At 38.6% G+C, this 19,222-nt stretch overlaps 1 protein-coding gene across 4 annotated transcripts in view; it reads right to left on the bottom strand.

Annotated features, from left to right (window-relative positions):
• pde4c.S (phosphodiesterase 4C S homeolog) overlaps positions 1 to 19,222 on the bottom strand; it is a 306,375-nt gene that overhangs the window by 38,276 nt on the left and 248,877 nt on the right. Inside the window, exon 1 of one of the 4 annotated variants that reach the window (XM_018243652.2) lies at positions 11,333 to 12,252. The exons of the other annotated variants lie outside the window; for them this stretch is intronic. Coding sequence (XP_018099141.1) covers positions 11,333 to 11,478 — 146 coding nt within the window. The 5' untranslated portion in view covers positions 11,479 to 12,252. Of the gene's footprint in view, positions 1 to 11,332; positions 12,253 to 19,222 lie in introns of those variants that run through there. 4 annotated transcript variants of the gene reach the window in all.

The following is a 19,222-nucleotide window of genomic DNA, read 5'->3' as shown; positions in this document are numbered from 1 at the left end:
TAAGCACTGGCTAGAGACAGTCTGGCTGACTTTCCCAGCTTTTTTTGCCTATTTATTCAACAGTAAATATGCTGTATCCCTGAAATTATTTTGCAGTCGGTATGTTTAGAATTGAGTATTTACTCAAATCCCTTATTATTCTGTCACTGTATCCCATATAAAAGTTCAGGAAACACTCTGCATTTGGCAGACTGACAGTGAGAGGAAGACGCCACTCACCACAAGAGAAAGGCTTGAATAACCCAAAAGAGACATGATAAGTCCAACTTTTCATTAGCAGCAAGTAAAAATCACACCCATAAGCATGGTTACGAGGTGCCATGCTTTAACATAATTTTTTGGTTCTTTTTGTATAATCATTTTTATTTACATTTACTATAAAAAAGCATCATAAAGAGTGAAATGTTAGCTCAATAATGTTCTGCATATTCCCTTTGCTTGAATGCCATTAAAGAACATACTATGTTATTTGGTAAATTTTCATGCCGCTGATCTCCCCCTCCCCATGACGCAGTGAGATTTGTGGTGAGTGACGTCAGTGAGAGCCTGTGGCTGGGAGATAAGCCTCTAAGAAAAAGATCTAATAGGCCAGTCTAACACCACAGGGATGCTGAACCAGGCATGACCAAGGGCCACACATAAACCAAAGCTTCTTATGCTCACATTAAAATGCCCAAGCAACATTTAGCATGGAAACAGAAGCTTATAAAATCTAAAAATTATCTTTATAGAAAATAAGATTTACAAGAGTTGCAAGGCAGCTTTTGAGTTATACAATTTGGGTATTTAATACCCAGGGAAATGTATTTATTATATCCTTTGACTTTGTGTATGAGGAAATTAATAATTGATTTTTATTTATTTATTTTTTTTAAACTTCTTTTTATTGAGTTTAACAACAGTGTATCCACACGAAGAGATACATATCACAAGAAAAAAAAGAGAAAACACATAGTTACAACTGTTAACAACATTTAGGGGGCTATTTATTAAACTCCGAGTGTTCAATCTTAAAATTCAAGTTTTTTTTACTATAGAATTTTTAGTGGAAATTTTTTTTCGAGATGTATTAAAGCTCAATGCTGCAAAAAGTCGGAATCCGAGAATCTGGCATCTCAGACCTACTATGGTTGTATATTAGTCAATGGGAGAGGTCCCTATACTATATGTTTCTGTGGTACTAGGTTTCTGTGGTCTGTGCTGGAATTAGTTCGAAAAAAAATTGGGCTTTTCAGGAAAAAGCCTTAAAAAATCAAGTGATTCGGGAAAAAACTCTGAAAAAATCATACAATTCGGGGTTTTGCTCTATTTTAGCGAGTTTGTCCCCGATCCGATTAAATTGTGCTTTTTTAATAATAAATAAGGTCCAATCATAGATTCTAGTTTAGTCTGACTTTTTTTAAAAAAAAAGCAAAATTCGGACTTAAATAAGCCCCTTACTCTGGAAATGATTTAGTCATTATATAACCTGCTCAGAAGCTGATCATTACCTTTACTAAGCCTTTTATTATTGGCTGCTATGGCAGCACCAGCTGTTGATACCGCCATGGAGCAGCCAGGAGAAGGGACCTTAAAATCAGCCTCTGTAAGCCCCGGACAACCCAGTCTGACCCAGACCAAATAAAATCTTGGAGGAAAGTTACCAGTCAGGGAGGATAATGTCACTAGGCATTTTTTTTTTCTGTGAAAATGTATTGGCATTAAAATATTTGGAACGGATCGCTTGCCACAGTAGCTCAGAGTACTGTACATTGTGTTATATATACATATGCAGACCTATAATTCAGTCTAGTGATGCCCTTAGACTCTTCTAGTGTGACAATGCCTTAAAGAGAACTTAAGCTCAACAAAGAATTTGTCTGGACATGTTACTCCATATGAATAGAAGTGCCTGCAAAGATGGCCACAGTAGCTGCTCATCTTCTTTTCCGCTGATTCACAGCAGATGTGCTGGACTATTGGCCGTTACACAGGCTTAGGGGTCCACAATTTACACCATAAATACCATGGAGTATTCAAGATACAACATTGATTAGTAATGAATTCAAATTCACAGTCTATGGTAGCATAGAATCAGTGCACTTTGGATCAGAATGGATTAATCAGCTCAGTAGCATCAGCTTCTATGACAGATATGATTTCACTTTCTGCTAATGTTTTAAAACCATTTAAGCTAAGCTTTTCAGCTGCAGCTCAGAGAACAATAAACCTGTGCTGAACCACTGGCTTCCAAAAAATGTCCTTATTATCATAAATGGAAAGCTCCTGTGGACAATACTAAAGGCAAGGACCTTTACGATTATAGGGCTGATGAACTTCTAGGCTGGTACACTAAGTATAAATTAAAGCATATCTAGCCATATTTTTCTTTAGGCTTTATGTGCCTTTGAAGGGGAAGTTTGATTTACATAAAAAAATACCTCTTCCATAATAACATCCTTGTATCAGGCGAATTTCGTTCTGCTAAAATTCTGAATATACATGTACATATACCTGTACATGTATTTGTTGAGTTCATGATTAAAAGAAAAATAAGATTTTCTTGGACATATGCCAATTGCATTATAGGGAGTAGACATCCCCAGATTATAAATGGAAATCCAGAAGCCAAACCAATACATTTAGCCCCAATTCCCAGAGGAAGCGAATTCAGCCAAGTCAAGAAAAGGTACTAATATAAAGCAATGGAAGCACCACTTGGCCGGGGGTTCTTCCAGCGAGCACCATGGAGCGATTGGCTTCCTTCTTCTTCTTTCTGCAAATTTACTGGGGCAGACGCATGAGTAGTAGAACAAAATAGGCGACTAAGTTAAAGTTCGGCTTTTCGCACTGCTGTGCATGCCACGCAAAGAAAGAAGAAGGAATTGATCACTCCGTGGTGCATGCTAGAAAAACCCACGGACCTGTGCAGTTTTCTGCTGATAGCAACCCCTCTCAGCCTGCATAATGATTTACTCCACTTTCAACAAAAAAGATAACAGTGGTATGTCTTTCATTTCCCAGGAACATCTGAGTACTAGGGTGTTTTCTGAAAAAATATTTTTAGTGGAGCAGTATTCACTTGTATGAAATTAAATCACATGTGAAAAACTGACTGTGCAAAAATTTGGGTACCCTTTTCATTTTGCTAATTTGAATGCATGTTACTGCTCAATACTGATTACTGGTAACACCAAATTGGTTGGATTAGCTAGTTAAAGCTGGCCATAGATGTAAAGATTTTTAAAAGATCTGATCATCATCGTGAGACCACGATTATCTCGAAACGATCGTACGAATTGTCCATCAACTAAAAAGACCATTTGCCAGGAAAACATTTGCCAGGGAGCTGCCTGCTTGTCCCTGCAAACATAGATAGATTGCACTGGGACCGATAAAGATTTTTTAACCTGTCCGATCAATTTTCTGACAGATGTCGGCCGAAAAATCGTAAGTTGTACGATTGTTCAAATCCCACTAACCGCACGATAATTTCGTTCGGCAAGAAAAATCTTTGCGTCTATGGGGACCTTAACCCTTGAACTTCATAGGCAGGTGTGTCCAATTATGAGAAACTGTATTTAAGATGGCCAATTCTGAATAGTGACATCATGGGATCCTCAAAGCAACTCTCAAAATATCAACAAAGATATCAACAAAGATTGTTCAGTATCATGGTTTAGGGGAAGGCTACAAAAAGCTATCTCAGAGGTTTAAACTGTCAGTTTCAACTGTAAGTAATGTAATCAGGAAATTGAAGGCCACAGGCACAGTTGCTGTAAAACCCAGGTCTGGCAGGCCACGAAAAATACAGGAGCGGCATATGCAGAGGATTGTGAGAATGGTTACAGACAACCCAAAGATCACATCCAAAGACCTACAAGAAAATCTTGCTGCAGATGGTGTATCTGTACATAATTCTATACTTTAGCACAATTTTCACAAAGAGCATCTGTATGGCAGGGTGATGAGAAGGAAGCCCTTTCTGCACTCACGCCACAAACAGAGTTGCTTGTTGTATGCAAAAGCTAATTTAGACAATATACAGTCATTTTGGAACAAAGTGCTTTGGATTAATGAAACAAAATTTAGTTATTTGGTTATAAAAAAAAGTGCTTTGCATAGCAGAAGAAGAACACCGCATTCCAAGAAAACCACCAGCTACCTACTGTCAAATTTGGTGGAGGTTCCATCGTGCTGTGTGGCTAGTTAAGGGAATGGGGCCCTTTTTTAAGTCAAGGGTTGGATTAATTCAACCCAATATCAACAAATTCTTCAGGATAATGTTCAAGCATCAGTCACAAAGTTGAAGTTACGCAGGGTCAATGAACCTAAACACACTTCGAGATCTACAAAGGCATTTATGCAGAGGGAGAAGCACAATATTCTGAAATGGCTGTCACAGTCCCCCGACTTGAATATCATCGAAAATCTATGGGATGATTTGAAGTAGGCTGTCTACGCTTGGCAGCCATCAGATTTAACTGAACTGGAGAGGATTTTGTATGGACAAATGGTCAAAAATACCACCATCCAGAATCCAGACACTCATCAAAGGCTATAGGAGGTGTCTAGAGGCTGTTATATTTTCAAAAGGAGGCTCAACTAAGTATTGATGTAATATCTCTGTTGGGGTACCTACATTTATGCACCTTTCTAATTTTGTTGTGATGCATATTGTATATTTTCAGTTAATCCAATAAACTTTATGGAAACAGTAGTATTTCAGCAGTGACATAAAGCATGTTATATATTAAAAGGAAGTTGCTACTTTTAATGCTCAGCCAATAATAAACAAAACTCCAAAGAATTAAGAGGGGTTCCCAAACTTTTTCATATGATTGTGTATACAATCACTTGGGGGTGCCTAACCTTTGGCATCCCCAAGTAAATTCAGTCTTTCCTTCTCCTTTAAGACATTGCCTCTGAGTGGTCATGTACAGTACAGATTCTTATCTGTAACCCTGTCGAGTCTCACACTCCCCAGGAGCAGTCATATCCTTCCTGGCTCCTGTGTAGAACTCTGCAGACAAAGGATGAACTATATTTTATATTCAGAACTACGCAATTCCGCTACATTATACTAATATCTGTCATACATATGAAACTTGAAAATTGCTTTAACAGACTTTACTTCCAGACAAAACCAGAAGCTAAAGTAGAAATGCATATACTTGGCTGTGGACACCATTGGCATTTCTTATACAAATGATAAAAGTTACACAGTGTTTCTTTTTTTGCCAAAACCAACAAACCAAGGTAACATGGTTCCTAGAAGTCACTTCCCACTACTGCTATTAATTTCTGGCTTCCTATTGGACGTTCCACTCATCCCTGTACATTACCAATATTGTTTTGTTGACCGCAAGTAAAGCAAATATTTATCAATCTCAAAAGAACAAACAGTGCATGCTGGTAATATAATATGTTAATGTTTGCAGTTCTATACATGAATAATCTCCCAGTGGATGTGAAATGTTCTTACCATGAGAGATGCAAAGGAAAATACATTAAGAGAATTAAAATATGCTACAGATAAACACAGAACTAAGCACTTTGTATATAGGACAAGACTTCAAATAGAACAAGGACAGAGGGATTAGAGACCGAGTCTGATTAATCAGTTATTTCATTATAAGGTCTGGAAATGGACATATCGTGACTGAATCCTTAGCTTACACAAAGGAAATCACTTCAGAACACAAACTGCATTTACATGCTATCCTTTCCCAAAATGCAAGGGCACACCTTTCAAGAACTGCAATGAAGATGTTTTTAGAGGAATGGCTCACCTTAACCTTTAGTATATTACAGAATGGCTAATTCTAAGCGAATTTGCAAATGTCCTTCATTTTTTCTTTTATTCTTTTTGAATTATTTGCCTTCTTCTTCTGACACTCTCCAGCTTTCAAATGGAAGTCATTGACCCCATCTAAAAACAAATTCTCTGTAAGGCTACAAATTCATAGTTATTGCTACTTTTTATTATTATCAACATCTTTCTATTCAGGCCCTCTCCTATTCATATTCCAGTCTCTTATTGGGGCTGCTGAATACAAAGCTAAAGTTAATTTAATGTGAACAACCCCTATAAATCTATGTAATGAAATAAATGTCCAGGAAAGGTAAATAAAACCCTCTCTGAGTGTAAAGAATTAACCCATATTCTGAAAAACACCACAGTTAGTGTATTCAATAAGAAACCAGGGTCCTTTAGCAGGTAAATGGTTAAACTTATTAACTGGACCTTGGAGGATCTGGCTGTATGAAGTCAGAGGTTCCATGATTTCCTACTCATTAGGAAGAATGAACCATTGCCATCTGCGCCAACATCCCTCCTAACAACTGTATAAAGAGAGCAAGGGATGGACTGGAGTGAAAGGGCACGTCATCTTAGGGGGAAAAGCACTTGCTTGTTTTCTCTGAAGTGAAGCTTTACTGGGAAGCAATATAGTTGCACTTGTCTCTGAGCATTTTCCTTTTACAAAGATGTTATCACCTGTAAATATGGTAACATAATAAATAAGAGAACACAGTTATGGGGCACCCACAGCATCGTAAGAGGAGCCCATGTTGAAGTAAATGTTAATCTATTGGATATTTGTAGGACTACAGCAAAGTGACTTATAAAAATGTTTTATAAATCTAAAACCTTCTAATGAGATAAAGGGGCCCAACAAAACATTGGACAGAAAACATAGGCCTGAATCCAATAAGTCCAAAGTCACTTTCATACTAATTTTTCCCTTCCCAAAATGAGCCATCCAGGTAGTAAGCCAAACTACAACATGATCCATACCTATATTCTTCAGGCCAGGAATAGGTCAGGAAAATACAGTTGCCAGCAGAGAAAATGATTAGCTCCATGTGCTACTGCTCCCTGACCAACCAGGTTTCCTTCTAGCCTGATCTAACCTGAATAAGTTAGATCTGTTATTAATCAGGAAATGAGATTGTTTTGACTCCAAACGTGGGTGACTCTGCAGCAACAACTTAGAAAAAGGTGAAATACCAGTGCCACTAGTGATGGGCCACACCACACACTTCACTGCAAAGTCTATTGTGATTGACTTTTAAGTGAATAATTACTTTTTTGCCATGTATGATAAACATGGATAACACATACGACAAATTAAAACTTCTCAGCGTCTGACAACAGAGCTGATGCCCTATATTATGCCAGGCTTGGAAGTATCCACATAACTGAATTGGTTAACTGTTTTCCTTGCACTTTTGTTTGTGGAAGCCTTAAAAGTTAAAATGTACAAAAGAGATGGCTGAGATAAGTGTCCAACCCTTTTCTGAACAACTCATCTCAGTTTACCCTGAATTTGCAAACACTGCAAGAATGACTCATGTGATCATAAACCTCTGTGTAAATAACCTTTAACTGCTTTCTGGCCCATATCTTTCTGTGGCTTAATTATAACAGACAACAAATTTTGACATGGGCAGCTGTTATACAGCATAATACAGCATAGTTCTACTACAGATCATAATATTTTCATGCATGGCCATTCTCATCATTGACTTTACATTTTGGAGGGATTTGGAATACTGGAATGCTGTAAGGTGAAATGATTGGTAGAAAGATAAATAGTTAATGAAAGATCATGCACAGAGAATAAAGTATAATTTAATACTTATTCTACACCACCCCTCTCTGTGCACAGTTTCAAAAAGACTTTACAGGGAACAATGAAAGTCGGTCATTATTTTTGGTACTTGGCAGGGACATAGAATACTGGATCTTTTGTCTACCCTATTCGACACTATTGCTGCAGAATGTTTTTTCATAAGTGGTTAAAGTTATAAGGACATTACAACTAGACTTACAACTAGGTGGCCATACACGGAGAGATCCGCTCGTTTGGCGATGTCGTCAAACGAGCGGATCTCAACCCCGATATGCCCACTTTGAGGTGGGCAATATTGGGCTGATCCGATCATGGGCCCTAGGGCCCAACGATCGGATCCTAACAAATGGTAACGGGCGGTCGGATCGCGGGACCGCATCAACGAACAGATGCGGCCGCGATCCGACGGGATTTTTAGACTTTCGGCCAGATCTCGATTGGAGAAGCCCGTCGGAGGGGCCCCATACACTCACTTACTCGGTCTGTCGGCAGCTTTTATCGGCCCGTGTATGGCCACCTTTATAGTACATTTGGATGGCAGACGGGATCCTATTTAAATGCTTGTGGAGACAATACCACAGATCAACATACATTTTATTTTTAGATTCAGGTCTGTGTTCCTACTGCAGCTGAAAAGTGCGTCATCCTGATAAAAAAGCCTGCCCTCAGAGAGCCGTCTGAATCCTCCCTGTGCTGGGGGGCTCACACTACATATGTATATTATGTGTGAGTTTGCAAATATTGTTATAAATGAGTGATTCTGTTTACACTGAACAATGAACAACTTCCAACAGGCAAGTGCAGATTTCCGCCTCTTGCTCAGAGGCTCTCTATATAACACCAGTCAAATGCAAATTGCCGTCCATTGAAGGCAAGGAAGCTAAAAGAAAGTCACTTGATGTGGTAAACCTGCAGCTAGATTTTTATGCTGGTCCCTAAAGAGCTGATGCAGTTAACTGCATAAAGTAGGCCACAGAGTGAACAGTCCCACTTGTAATGTAATTGGAGGTGAATCGGCTCTAAAAATATGAATAAAATTTGCAAATTACTTCATTTAACAGAACTGAAGTGATACAATTTGCATTTGCAAGCAACTTGTAGATAAGTGTGTATACTAGGGATGCACCGAATACAGGATTCGGTTGCCGGGATTCGGCCGAATCCTTCTGCCTGGCCGAACCAAATCCCAATTTGCATATGCAAATTAGGGGGTGGGGAGGGAAATTGTGTGAGTTTTTGTCACAAAACAAGGAAGTAAAACATTTTTCCCCTTCTCACCCCTAATTTGCATATGCGAATTCGGATTTGGTTCGGTATTTGGCCGAATCTTTCACAAAGGATTCGGGGGTTTGGCCGAATCCAAAATAGTGGATTCGGTGCATCCCTAGTGTATACAGAGTTTTGCTATAGGGTGGTACATAGAGAACTACAAGGGGATAATCTTACTCAAATACATATCTCTTACACAGAAACAAATGTGAAACAAGTGTTCTTGGAAAGGAAATGTGAACTCCTAAGAGTATTCTGTCTCGCTTTGGTTTCCTATTCTGCATTCATTTGATAATAAGAGACAGCTGGCATCACCCCTGGTTGTATACTGGAAAGCAAATCTACACCAATTTTTGGAAATACACCAACTTACTGCTTTTATCTACTCCTGCTATCTGTCAAAAAAAAACTGTATGCACATTTAAAGGAGAAGGAAAGGTTAAAAAAAGTAAGCCTTATCAGAAAGGTCCATCTAAATATACCAGTAAACCCCCAAAGTAATGTTGCTCTGAGTCCCCTGTCAAAAGAAACACTGCATTTCTTTCCTTCTATTATGTACACATGGGCTTCTGTATCAGACTTCCTGCCTTCAGCTTAAACCTCATTGCCCTGGGCAAAAGCATGCTCAGTTTGCTCCTCTTCCCCCGCCCCCCTCCCTTCTCTACTGTAATCTGAGCCCAGAGCAGGGAAAGACTCAGGCAGGAAATGATGTCACACCATGTTAATGCTGCAGCTCCTATCCTAAACAAACAGAGAGTTTCTAGAGCTTTTTACACAGGTATAGTAAAACATTCTACAGAATAAATATAGTATTATAGCTTGCACTATTGCAGCTAATCTATTGGCAATAAAATGCCTCCTTAGCTTTCCTTCTCCTTTAAGTGTGCACCCACATTTACTCATGGTATCTGAATGCCTCTTAGTGTGCATATTTTCTATATACCTGCCCCCAAGCATGTGTTATAGTGAATAATCAGTCTACCAGATTGAAAAAAATGAGACCTCAAAATAGGCCTTGAACTGAAGTGGTAAGTGGTAAAATGGCCTGGGGCTTTACCGTGACTGGGCATGTAATGTGAATATTGAACATAATACTTATTTTTTTTTAATAATTTTCGGTTATAAAAGCATCTTTGCAGACACACTGCTTTCAGCTTTCAATGCCTAGAGTGAAAACTCACTGGTACAAACAATGTCAAGGACTATTTTTACTATGGGAATAAAGGTTCCTTGCAATTCCCAAAATTGTTGTATGTATTATTAAAGTATGGATAGATGGCCAATTATCATATCAGTGACCAAACATAAAAGAGCCCTGGTGACAGAGCCAGGCATGGGTCAAGGGGACAGGGTTCCCAAGACAAGGTTAGGAAAAGTGTCTGTACCGTTTTTCCTGTTAGTAGGATTATGTTAAATGTAGTGATGGGGTTTTCCCTCATCATTTAATGAGATTATACAGAATGTTTGCAGTAAAAAAAGGGTTAGAACGACTGCTGTAACAGTCACAGCCATGGATTTCTTATTTGGGTGGGGCGTGCAGGGTGGAAGGCTAGGCCTGAGGATTGTGGCCATAAACTGGTGATAAATGGTGGTTTGCTTGTACAAAAAAAGGGGGAATGGCTAGCATCAGGGATTTGTGGATTGTGGCAGGAATGGATCCCAAAAATACAGCCTTCAGTGGCTCTTTTGTTAGCTGGTTGGAGTTATGTTATATAATGATGTAGACGTATTACTGCTTAGGTATGTTGTGTACAATGTTGTTAAGGTTAATGGATTGGATTGAATGGATTTTGCCCAAAACTGGTATTGTTTTTGGTACTGGTATTACTGGAGTTGTGTTTAGGGGCACGGTGTTATGGAGATAGGGGCATCGTTCATGGCTTATAGAGAGGGAAATACATTGATGATGTGCTGTCATGGTTTCTGAAAAATATGCAAGACATGGCAGTTCAGAAAGGCAAAGTGTAAAAGTGGCATAAAAAAGCATTACTAAGTATACAATACACTTTTATGTTTATGATGTCACAATGATGTCCAATAAACACACACACACCAGACCTTTCTCTGTGTGCTGAATAAGACGTTCTGGAAGCTAGGAATCATGGAATTGTAGTTTAGCATCAACAGGCCCTCCACCTGATGCAGATTTACATTCTGTTCAATGCAGGATTCTCAAATCAGCAAGGAGGTACTTATATATATTTTTTTCCAGACTTCTGCCACCCATTTGGATAATATACAAGACACAGTATAAGAGAGTGATTGAGTGCACACATATATAAATCTCTATAGATTTTCCAATCTGTCTGGAACAAGGAGCTACCACTCTAATGAAAGCATGCACAGGCAGAATAAGCAGAATTTCCCCTTACCAGCTTTGCTAAAATACAACATATCCCATAGGTTTAAAAATTATCCCTTTATAATACAAATTAAAATCTGTTTACCGTCTCCTCCTCTGCACAATATCGATAGGTCGGTTGACCGCACATGGTGACCCGTATATATTCCCATTACAAAATCTTCTCCCACTGCAGTCTGTCAGAGCCAGGAACCCACAGTTTGTAGGCAAACTCATATCACCTTTCAGCATTGAGTAGACCCCAACCTGGCACTGAAAGGAATCTTCTTGCTGATGAATGCCACAGAGATGTTGCAGCTTGACCAAACCAGTTTAAAATACCATTTAAATCCTGTTTTAGATTGGAATCCCATCTTCTCAGAAAGTTATGGAATGCAACAATCCAGTGTCGTACCTTCTAAATTTACCTTGCATTTGTAACATACAAATAAAATGCACAGCTTGTTTTACCATCTTCACTGTGAGAATGCCTTGCTCTGGCTCATTGTTAAAGTACAAAAAGCACTCTGTTTCTCTGCTTCAGCAGACAATAAGAGCAGAAGCATTCTCTTAACAGAGCACAGGCTAAAAATAATCCTTCTTAGAATTAAAGAAGCCCCAAAACACAGCGTTTCATCAGAAGACAGCAGTTAGTGACGATCCTCATGCAGCATCTGTACTTCTAATGCAATCCATAGGAGGCTGCTGGAGTTCGGTTAAACAGGTTCAGACAGACATAAAAGAGTGTCAGTAGTAGATAATTATAATCAGATCAAAATAATGTTTCTGGTTGTCTTCTATTAAAGGACAGTGGAAGCCAAAGGTTTAAGAGTTCAGGGAAGGATCCTAAAGGTCAGTTCACTTGCAGCATAAAAGCTCACACTCTCGTTTCATCCACACTTTCCCTATGTGACAGCTGGAAAGGAGAATACACACACATAGCACTACTGATCTGTCTTTCCCAGCAGCCTGTGATGTCACTGTCACTGTACTCCAGTGGAGGGAGGGCCAAGACTCATTCTCTGGGCAAATGTCTCTCTCTCTCTTTAAAGCAACAGCTCCTCCTTTAAAGCAATAATTAACATTTTTCTCCTCCCACGTGAGGGCTGGTTTTATAACAACAGTCATAATGTGCATGTGGGTGTTGCTTTGTAAAAGTTTAATTCATCCTTTTGATCATTAATTACATTATTTGGTTTCAAAGCAGCATTACAAGTAAATAGAATGTTGTTTGTTTACCACATGTATTTTATCACCTAAATTTAGATTTTGTGGTTTCTACTGACTTTCCTGTGTTTCCTGTTTTATCATATAAATAACTAGGCAACAATGAATATGCAACATGACCGCAGTATGCTATCTTTTAAAGTAACATTTTTAAAAATCAAATGATGAATTTGAATGTGAGCTTTATCACATCTCGACCCTGAAAACAGTTCTAACTCCACAATTTGCCACCTAAAACCTGCAGCGTTCATGTAGAAGTCAATGGCAGAGGTCCCGTGAACTATTTGAAGATGTTAAAAGCAGTGATGAGCCAAATTTTTGCCAAGTTTCGCTTTGAAAATGACACCCAATAGACAATGTGAGATAAAAAATGTTGCGCGTCAAACTAAAAAAAAATCTGGCGCGCATCAAAGTCAAGAAAAATTTGGCGCCTGTCAAAAAGAATTTGATATGCAAAAGTCTTTTTCGGAGGAAAACTGGATTCGAGTTTAATTAGAGTTTTCAGGTTGGGACTATTAGATCGAATTTTAGAAGTTCAAATTGTTTCATAAATAACCATTTAAATTGTGAATAAATTAGGTTTATTCGAGTTTTAAAAAAAATTCAAATTACTCTTAAATATGACCTTTGATAAATAATCCCCTAAACTTCTATATTAGGCCTCACACAAACTGGTGCAAATTATAGTTAATTATGTATGCAATTGCAAGTTTGCTGTATGTGTTGATGGCATTCAGTAAAGGTACTTGCATCCAACCTCGCCCCTTGCATTTCCATAAAGATGAACGTGCCAGGGTTGCACTGTGTCATCAGTGGCCCACTGGGGCTGCGGCGCTTCTTGCAATCTCCAGGGCTCTCCTCCTGATGTCTGCAACTCCACCCCACAATAGTACCTTTTGCATCCCTCCTTTACAAACTAATGGTGGTTTAATGTTGCACACTGGAAATTACTCAACCCCCATGCTCACTATTCTGACTGCAACTTGTTGCCAATTTACAAACAGTTGCAGTGCAATTGTAGCCCTTTTTACGCATTAGGTGATATTATGACAGATGCAACTCAGAGTGCAACCACAATGAATCTAGAATTCTGGAAATAAAATCTTGCAATATAGAGTTATGTGCAATAAAAAATGCACTGTGTTTGCAAATTACCCCTATAGACTTCTGCCAACAATGCACATTGTTGTGTTATGTTGCGATGGAGCATGCTGTGTATTGTGTCTTGCATCTGACCGCCTAATGTTGTTCTCCTTGTGCAAGCGCTACATAATACTGTTTTAAAGGGAGCAATAGTAATAGGCTTAAACATTTTAAACATCCAGTTTCAGTTTTTTCAGGTTTTTAAAAACCATGGATTTTTTCAGGGAAAACATTACCACAGTCTGTCAAAGAGCAAACAAAGAACTATTCCAGGAAATTAGGGACATGTGTCAACTCTGCTGCTGTAACTTGTGTTTGCCATTCCTGCTCGTGATTTCTTTTAGTTTTTCTCAGGACACCCAGATTATGTCAGGGAATTTTGTGACCCAAGCATTGGTTAAGAATTAGTTATGCCTATTAAAGAGTTACGTAGATGAGGTTGACACGTCACCATGTCCATCAAGTTCGGCTTTTTTTGTCCAGGTGCAATATCCAAATACAGAAAGAAATTGAACCTTCTACTGTTAAATCTAGAGTTAATATTGGTGTGCCTACTGCTTCATGCCATTTTATTTACTTTGATACTAATCCACAATCAAAATAACATTATCAAAGGGAAGAGATCCACAGTGAATAGCAAGTGTTAATGCCAGTAGACTACTTTGAACAGTATATTGGCACTCAAGATTCTACCCTCAGTGGAATTCTTCTTATTGCCATGAATAGGATACACTGCTGATCATCCCTAATGAGTGATAACTGTCTGAATAAGCCATTGCCCTTACTAAAGGAGAAGGCATATAGTTTATTGCTGGCTGGATGCCTTTCTATCAAGAAATAGAATATACAGTTTTCATTATTAATGATTCAAATTTAACTGATTCAGTCGCTTTTTTACCAAATATCTTTAGGTCAGAGATCCTTTTTCGAATGTGAATGCTAACCTAAATAGTTAATCACGGAGGGATCAACATGTGAGATAATGACTGCCCCTGGGGAATGTTTAGAAAACCAAAATGATTTGGCCCAAGCAAGAAATACAGTGATACTATCTATACATGCAAATGTGATCTTAATGGCTAAATCTAGCTGCTTACAGAGGAATTTCCATACTGTACAAAAAAATCTGCAGCATCAAAAGGGTTAAAAGAGTATAGGAAACTGTACGTTGTATTCCCATATATGCCACGATTCCATAACCCTATTAGCAACTGCCTACTTGCATTCATTTCTATGCATGTGTGTCATCAATAGGCAGAAACTGGCGCATGTGCAGAAACTATTGGTTTATCTGCCCATGTCTAGGTCTCCAGCCTTGGTAATCCAAAAGGGACACATCACCTAAAATTTTCATTTTTGAAGACTTTTAAACAAGATTTCAAGGTTCAGCTACCACCTTTAAAGGAACAGGCATTGCCCTTTGCCCTAAGGCAATCTAGCCTACATATTTGGGGTGGGGTAAGGGTTTAAGCTGCTCTGTGTTAAATTTAGAAATCAATTTGTGAGTTTTAGATGCTGTTCCAAAGGTCCATCCATTATCCCTTTCAGTGAGTTTCCTTTTCAAAGATAATTAATTGGCCTGTAATGTCATAACTGGTGTACTTCATAATTATGTGTCCGACACAACTACAACTACTTCCTTTTTACATAAAAACACTCAACCCTTTTCACTGTCTACAAAAGGAATATAAAACCTTAAGAAACAGCATCCCTTTAACTTCTAAGATTTGCATTAATCTTAAAACATTTTATAATAAGATATATTCTCCTGTTTGGCAGTTGGATTATATTTAAATTATGTCATAAACACAATCTATTGGTGTCTTGTTATAATGGCCTGAAAGATCCAGATCCACTGTGCATTTGCCATGATCTCTTGCTGTCTGATAGTTTGGACATGAGTTTTACAAAAGCAGAGTTATTCATATACATAATGGAAAGCTGATCTGATCCCAGTACACTGGGAAATGCTTTCCATGTGTACTACATGGTTGCACGTCATGCATGAAACTAAAGGCCATTTCTGTTACACCCTTCTTTCTCGAGGGCATTATTCTTTGTCATCAGAGAAATGTATACAACAGGCAACATTTTTCGATTACAGCTGCATTTTCTCCAAAAGCAGATTACATTTCACACTCGTGTGATTTATTGCTTATGCATGCTTAAGGGCTAGTTCACACGAGGAGATTTGGGGAGATTTTGTTGCCTGGCGACTAATCGCCTCGTCTTTTGAGCGACTATCTCCCCGTATTGCCTCAGCGTTTTTCCCCATAGGTTACAATGCAAAGTCACCTGTGCTTATGCACACGCGGCAATGCATTTTCAATAGTCGCCCAAAGTTGCAACTTCGGGCGACTATAGAAAACGCATCGCCGCTTGTGCATTAGCGCAGTCGACTTTGCATTGTAACCTATGGGGAAAAACGTTGAGGCAGTTTGGGGAGATAGTCGCTCAAAAGACGAGGCGATTAGTCGCCAGGCAACAAAATCTCCCCGGAATCTCCTCGTGTGGCCTTACCCTTAGATATAAAGCTCTAAACGTGGACAATGTACAATAAATCTACAGTAAATGATAACACATCTCTCGAATAAAGAGCAATGACAATCCCACATTATACAGCATCCAAAATGATTTAGCAGATACTGTCTGGCTAACACACCAGGGTGTTGTGATGATAAACATGTCACCAGGTGATTAATGGTATATCTCTATATACACATGCTGAGATGTATACACTTTCTGTGTCTATACACAATCAAAAGCAGAAAACAGGATTGCATTGCTGGTAGACTGGGTTAAGAATGCAAACTAACAGCAACAAAAGGATATGGTAATGTTGCAAGGTTGCTAATAAAATCTTCATATATGGTGTCTGTTGTATTTTTTTCCCCTAGAATCCTTTACTACTATATCTGAGGGTAGGAAAATGATGCAATCATAGCTGTCCATTTCCTAAAATATTGAAGAGCGTAATAATGACTTGCACCAAAAATAATGGTACTGCTTCTCAAATGGCAGTTTTTTTTGGCTCACATTGTCTATATGTTTTCGCATAATTATTGCACACAGGCTCTGTAAGCCATTTCCCAAAGTCAAGCTGCAGAACTATTACCAGGCCAAGTCAATTTCTATTGTCACCAACCCAGAGAGTGCCATTAGAAGTATACGGTATAATTAGTGAATTTATCTGTAATATTATAACAAATAATTGAGAACTAATATTAATTTGACATTATTAATTTAATACTCTGATAAACTACTATGACTTTATTAATGACTACTAAAATGTTGAATGTATAATCATTTGCTTATATTGTTAAATCTCGCAAGTCCATCACTTTTTGCTGAATGATATTCCACAACTACATGGTAGCACCAGTAGGTCTGGTTCAGACTAAAGGTGAAGGAAGGTGAGGCAGAGCACACTCCTGAAACTTATTGTAATGAGAACACCTGGTGCACAGTGTTAGGAGTACGGCATCCTCCAGTAAATCCTCAAATAGAAAAACACTGGCACTCAAGGCAACTTTAATGCAGGGTTACCCCTTGCTGGTTTATTAGGTGTGAATGGGTTCGCACCTAATAAACCAGCAAGGGGTAACCCTGCATTAAAGTTGCCTTGAGTGCCAGTGTTTTTCAGACTAAAGGTGGCCATAGACATGCAGATTTATCTTCATATCGGACGAGCGATCGTTCGGTGGCATCTCCCAACCTGCCACTTACCATTCAGATCAAATACAGTAGTAAAAGAAGTTAGAGCAGATCAGACGATGTTCTGCCCCTAACAGCAATTGTGCGAAAGTTATGTCCAACAAAAGCTGGTGACAGTCTCCCACTGATATCGTCAGATCGGCAATACATGCAGAGATATTATCGGTAGCTGACTGAAATTTTCTAACCTGTCCAATCGTCTGAACTACCTGTCACCACCTCACAAAAAATGTCGGGACTCTCCACACACGGCCCGAAAATCGTACAAAACAGAGATCCGTACGATCAAATCTTTGCGTCTATGTCCATTTACTATTTGCGTCTACTGTATTTCAGTGATGACTGAAATAGTTCACCAGGTATCCGCTTTAAAGAAACACCCATAGACTCCAATATATTGTGCACTGAAAAAGTTGCCCCAAAAAAAGACATTGACTATAATGCATTTTGCTAATTTTTGAAAAATTTTCAGCAAAGTGAACCAGGACAGATACTAACTAAATTATTTGAAATGAAAAAAATAACAACAAAACAGTTCAAGTACAAGTTCCCCACCTTGTGGTCAAAAATTTATAAGCAACAACAAAGAGCATGCTCAAATGAAAGATTCCAAGCATAAAATATAGTGCAAACCGGCACATAAGAGAACACTTCTGAAAAGCCCAGTGTACCAATACAGTATATGGGTGGAGGGATGAGCTCTTGAACATGCACTTGATTGTATTTCACGTAACTGTAACAGTTAGCAAAACAAAAGCCCCTATATTATCACTTATTAGCTAATGGGTCATTTACAAGTTGTTTTACATTAGGAAAAATATATGTTTAAAGGAGTAGCATGGCATCTGATACATTACTGATACATGTGGAGCATGTCTAGGCCCAGTGAAGAACATTATTAATTACACAACTGCTTGTGTCTGTAAATTACACACACGTAACAAGCGTTAGGTCAATGCCACACGGGGCTGAAACATGACCTGCTGAAAAACACAGGTCGATAATCAGCCCCTTATCTGGCCTGCTCCTGGAACCATTGCATTCAGCCCTGTGTCACATTGGATTTGAAGAGTAGGGACCTCCTTTCTTAAAAAGTAATATTTTAACGTTTCTACTTTTTTTTACGTATTGCAATGTTTGTTCCCCTTTGGAATTTAGCCCCTCACAAATGGTCTGCCTCCCTATGCTGAAATCTGTGTGGCCTTTCCACAAATCTGGGCATAGACCTAAACAGCTTTTATGACAATTCTCTAATGATCCACAGAATAATATATACGTTTGCACTGTGAAGCCTTTTTATCTGATAAATACAGTAACATTTACATTGTTTAGAAGTAACAGGTTCACTGAAGGCACACAAAGAATAACATTTATCAAGATTATACTCTGAATTGCTTCTAACTGACAATGTATGTAGAGTAAAACTACTATAGAGGGCGCAATTTGTTCATGTACCACAAGCTTCATTGCCCTGATAATGGGACTGGTTTCATCCCAATGTGGCAAGTCATTGTCTGCACCTAGTGTGACAAATGCAACTCTGCTCTGAAAGGCTTGCATTGTAATGAAAGATTTTACTGGGAGCCTGTGCCACTTGTGAGAACAAGCTGGCATGCACACAGGAAGCTGCAATTAACTTATTGGATATTGGACATTTAATTGTGAAGATCATGTTTTAGCGCTCAACATTTGTTAAACTGGTATAAATCAGCATACAGAAATAGACCTCCAAATGTTTATTTCCTTTCCGTTGTATGCAGTCTGTTAGTAGCACACTCTATGGAGAAATTAACTTACTGAAGTGGCAAATAAAAAGCAACGGCTATGTGCAGGTGCTCCGGCTCAAAGTGACATCTGCGAGCAAAAAATACTTCCTAGTGACTGCTGTGTGAGCTGCATTGCCTCAGTTTGG

Source organism: Xenopus laevis, chromosome 1S, assembly GCF_017654675.1.
Source record: "Xenopus laevis strain J_2021 chromosome 1S, Xenopus_laevis_v10.1, whole genome shotgun sequence".
Classification (NCBI taxonomy): Eukaryota; Metazoa; Chordata; class Amphibia; order Anura; family Pipidae; genus Xenopus; species Xenopus laevis.
This window is presented reverse-complemented; position numbering and strand designations above follow the sequence as displayed.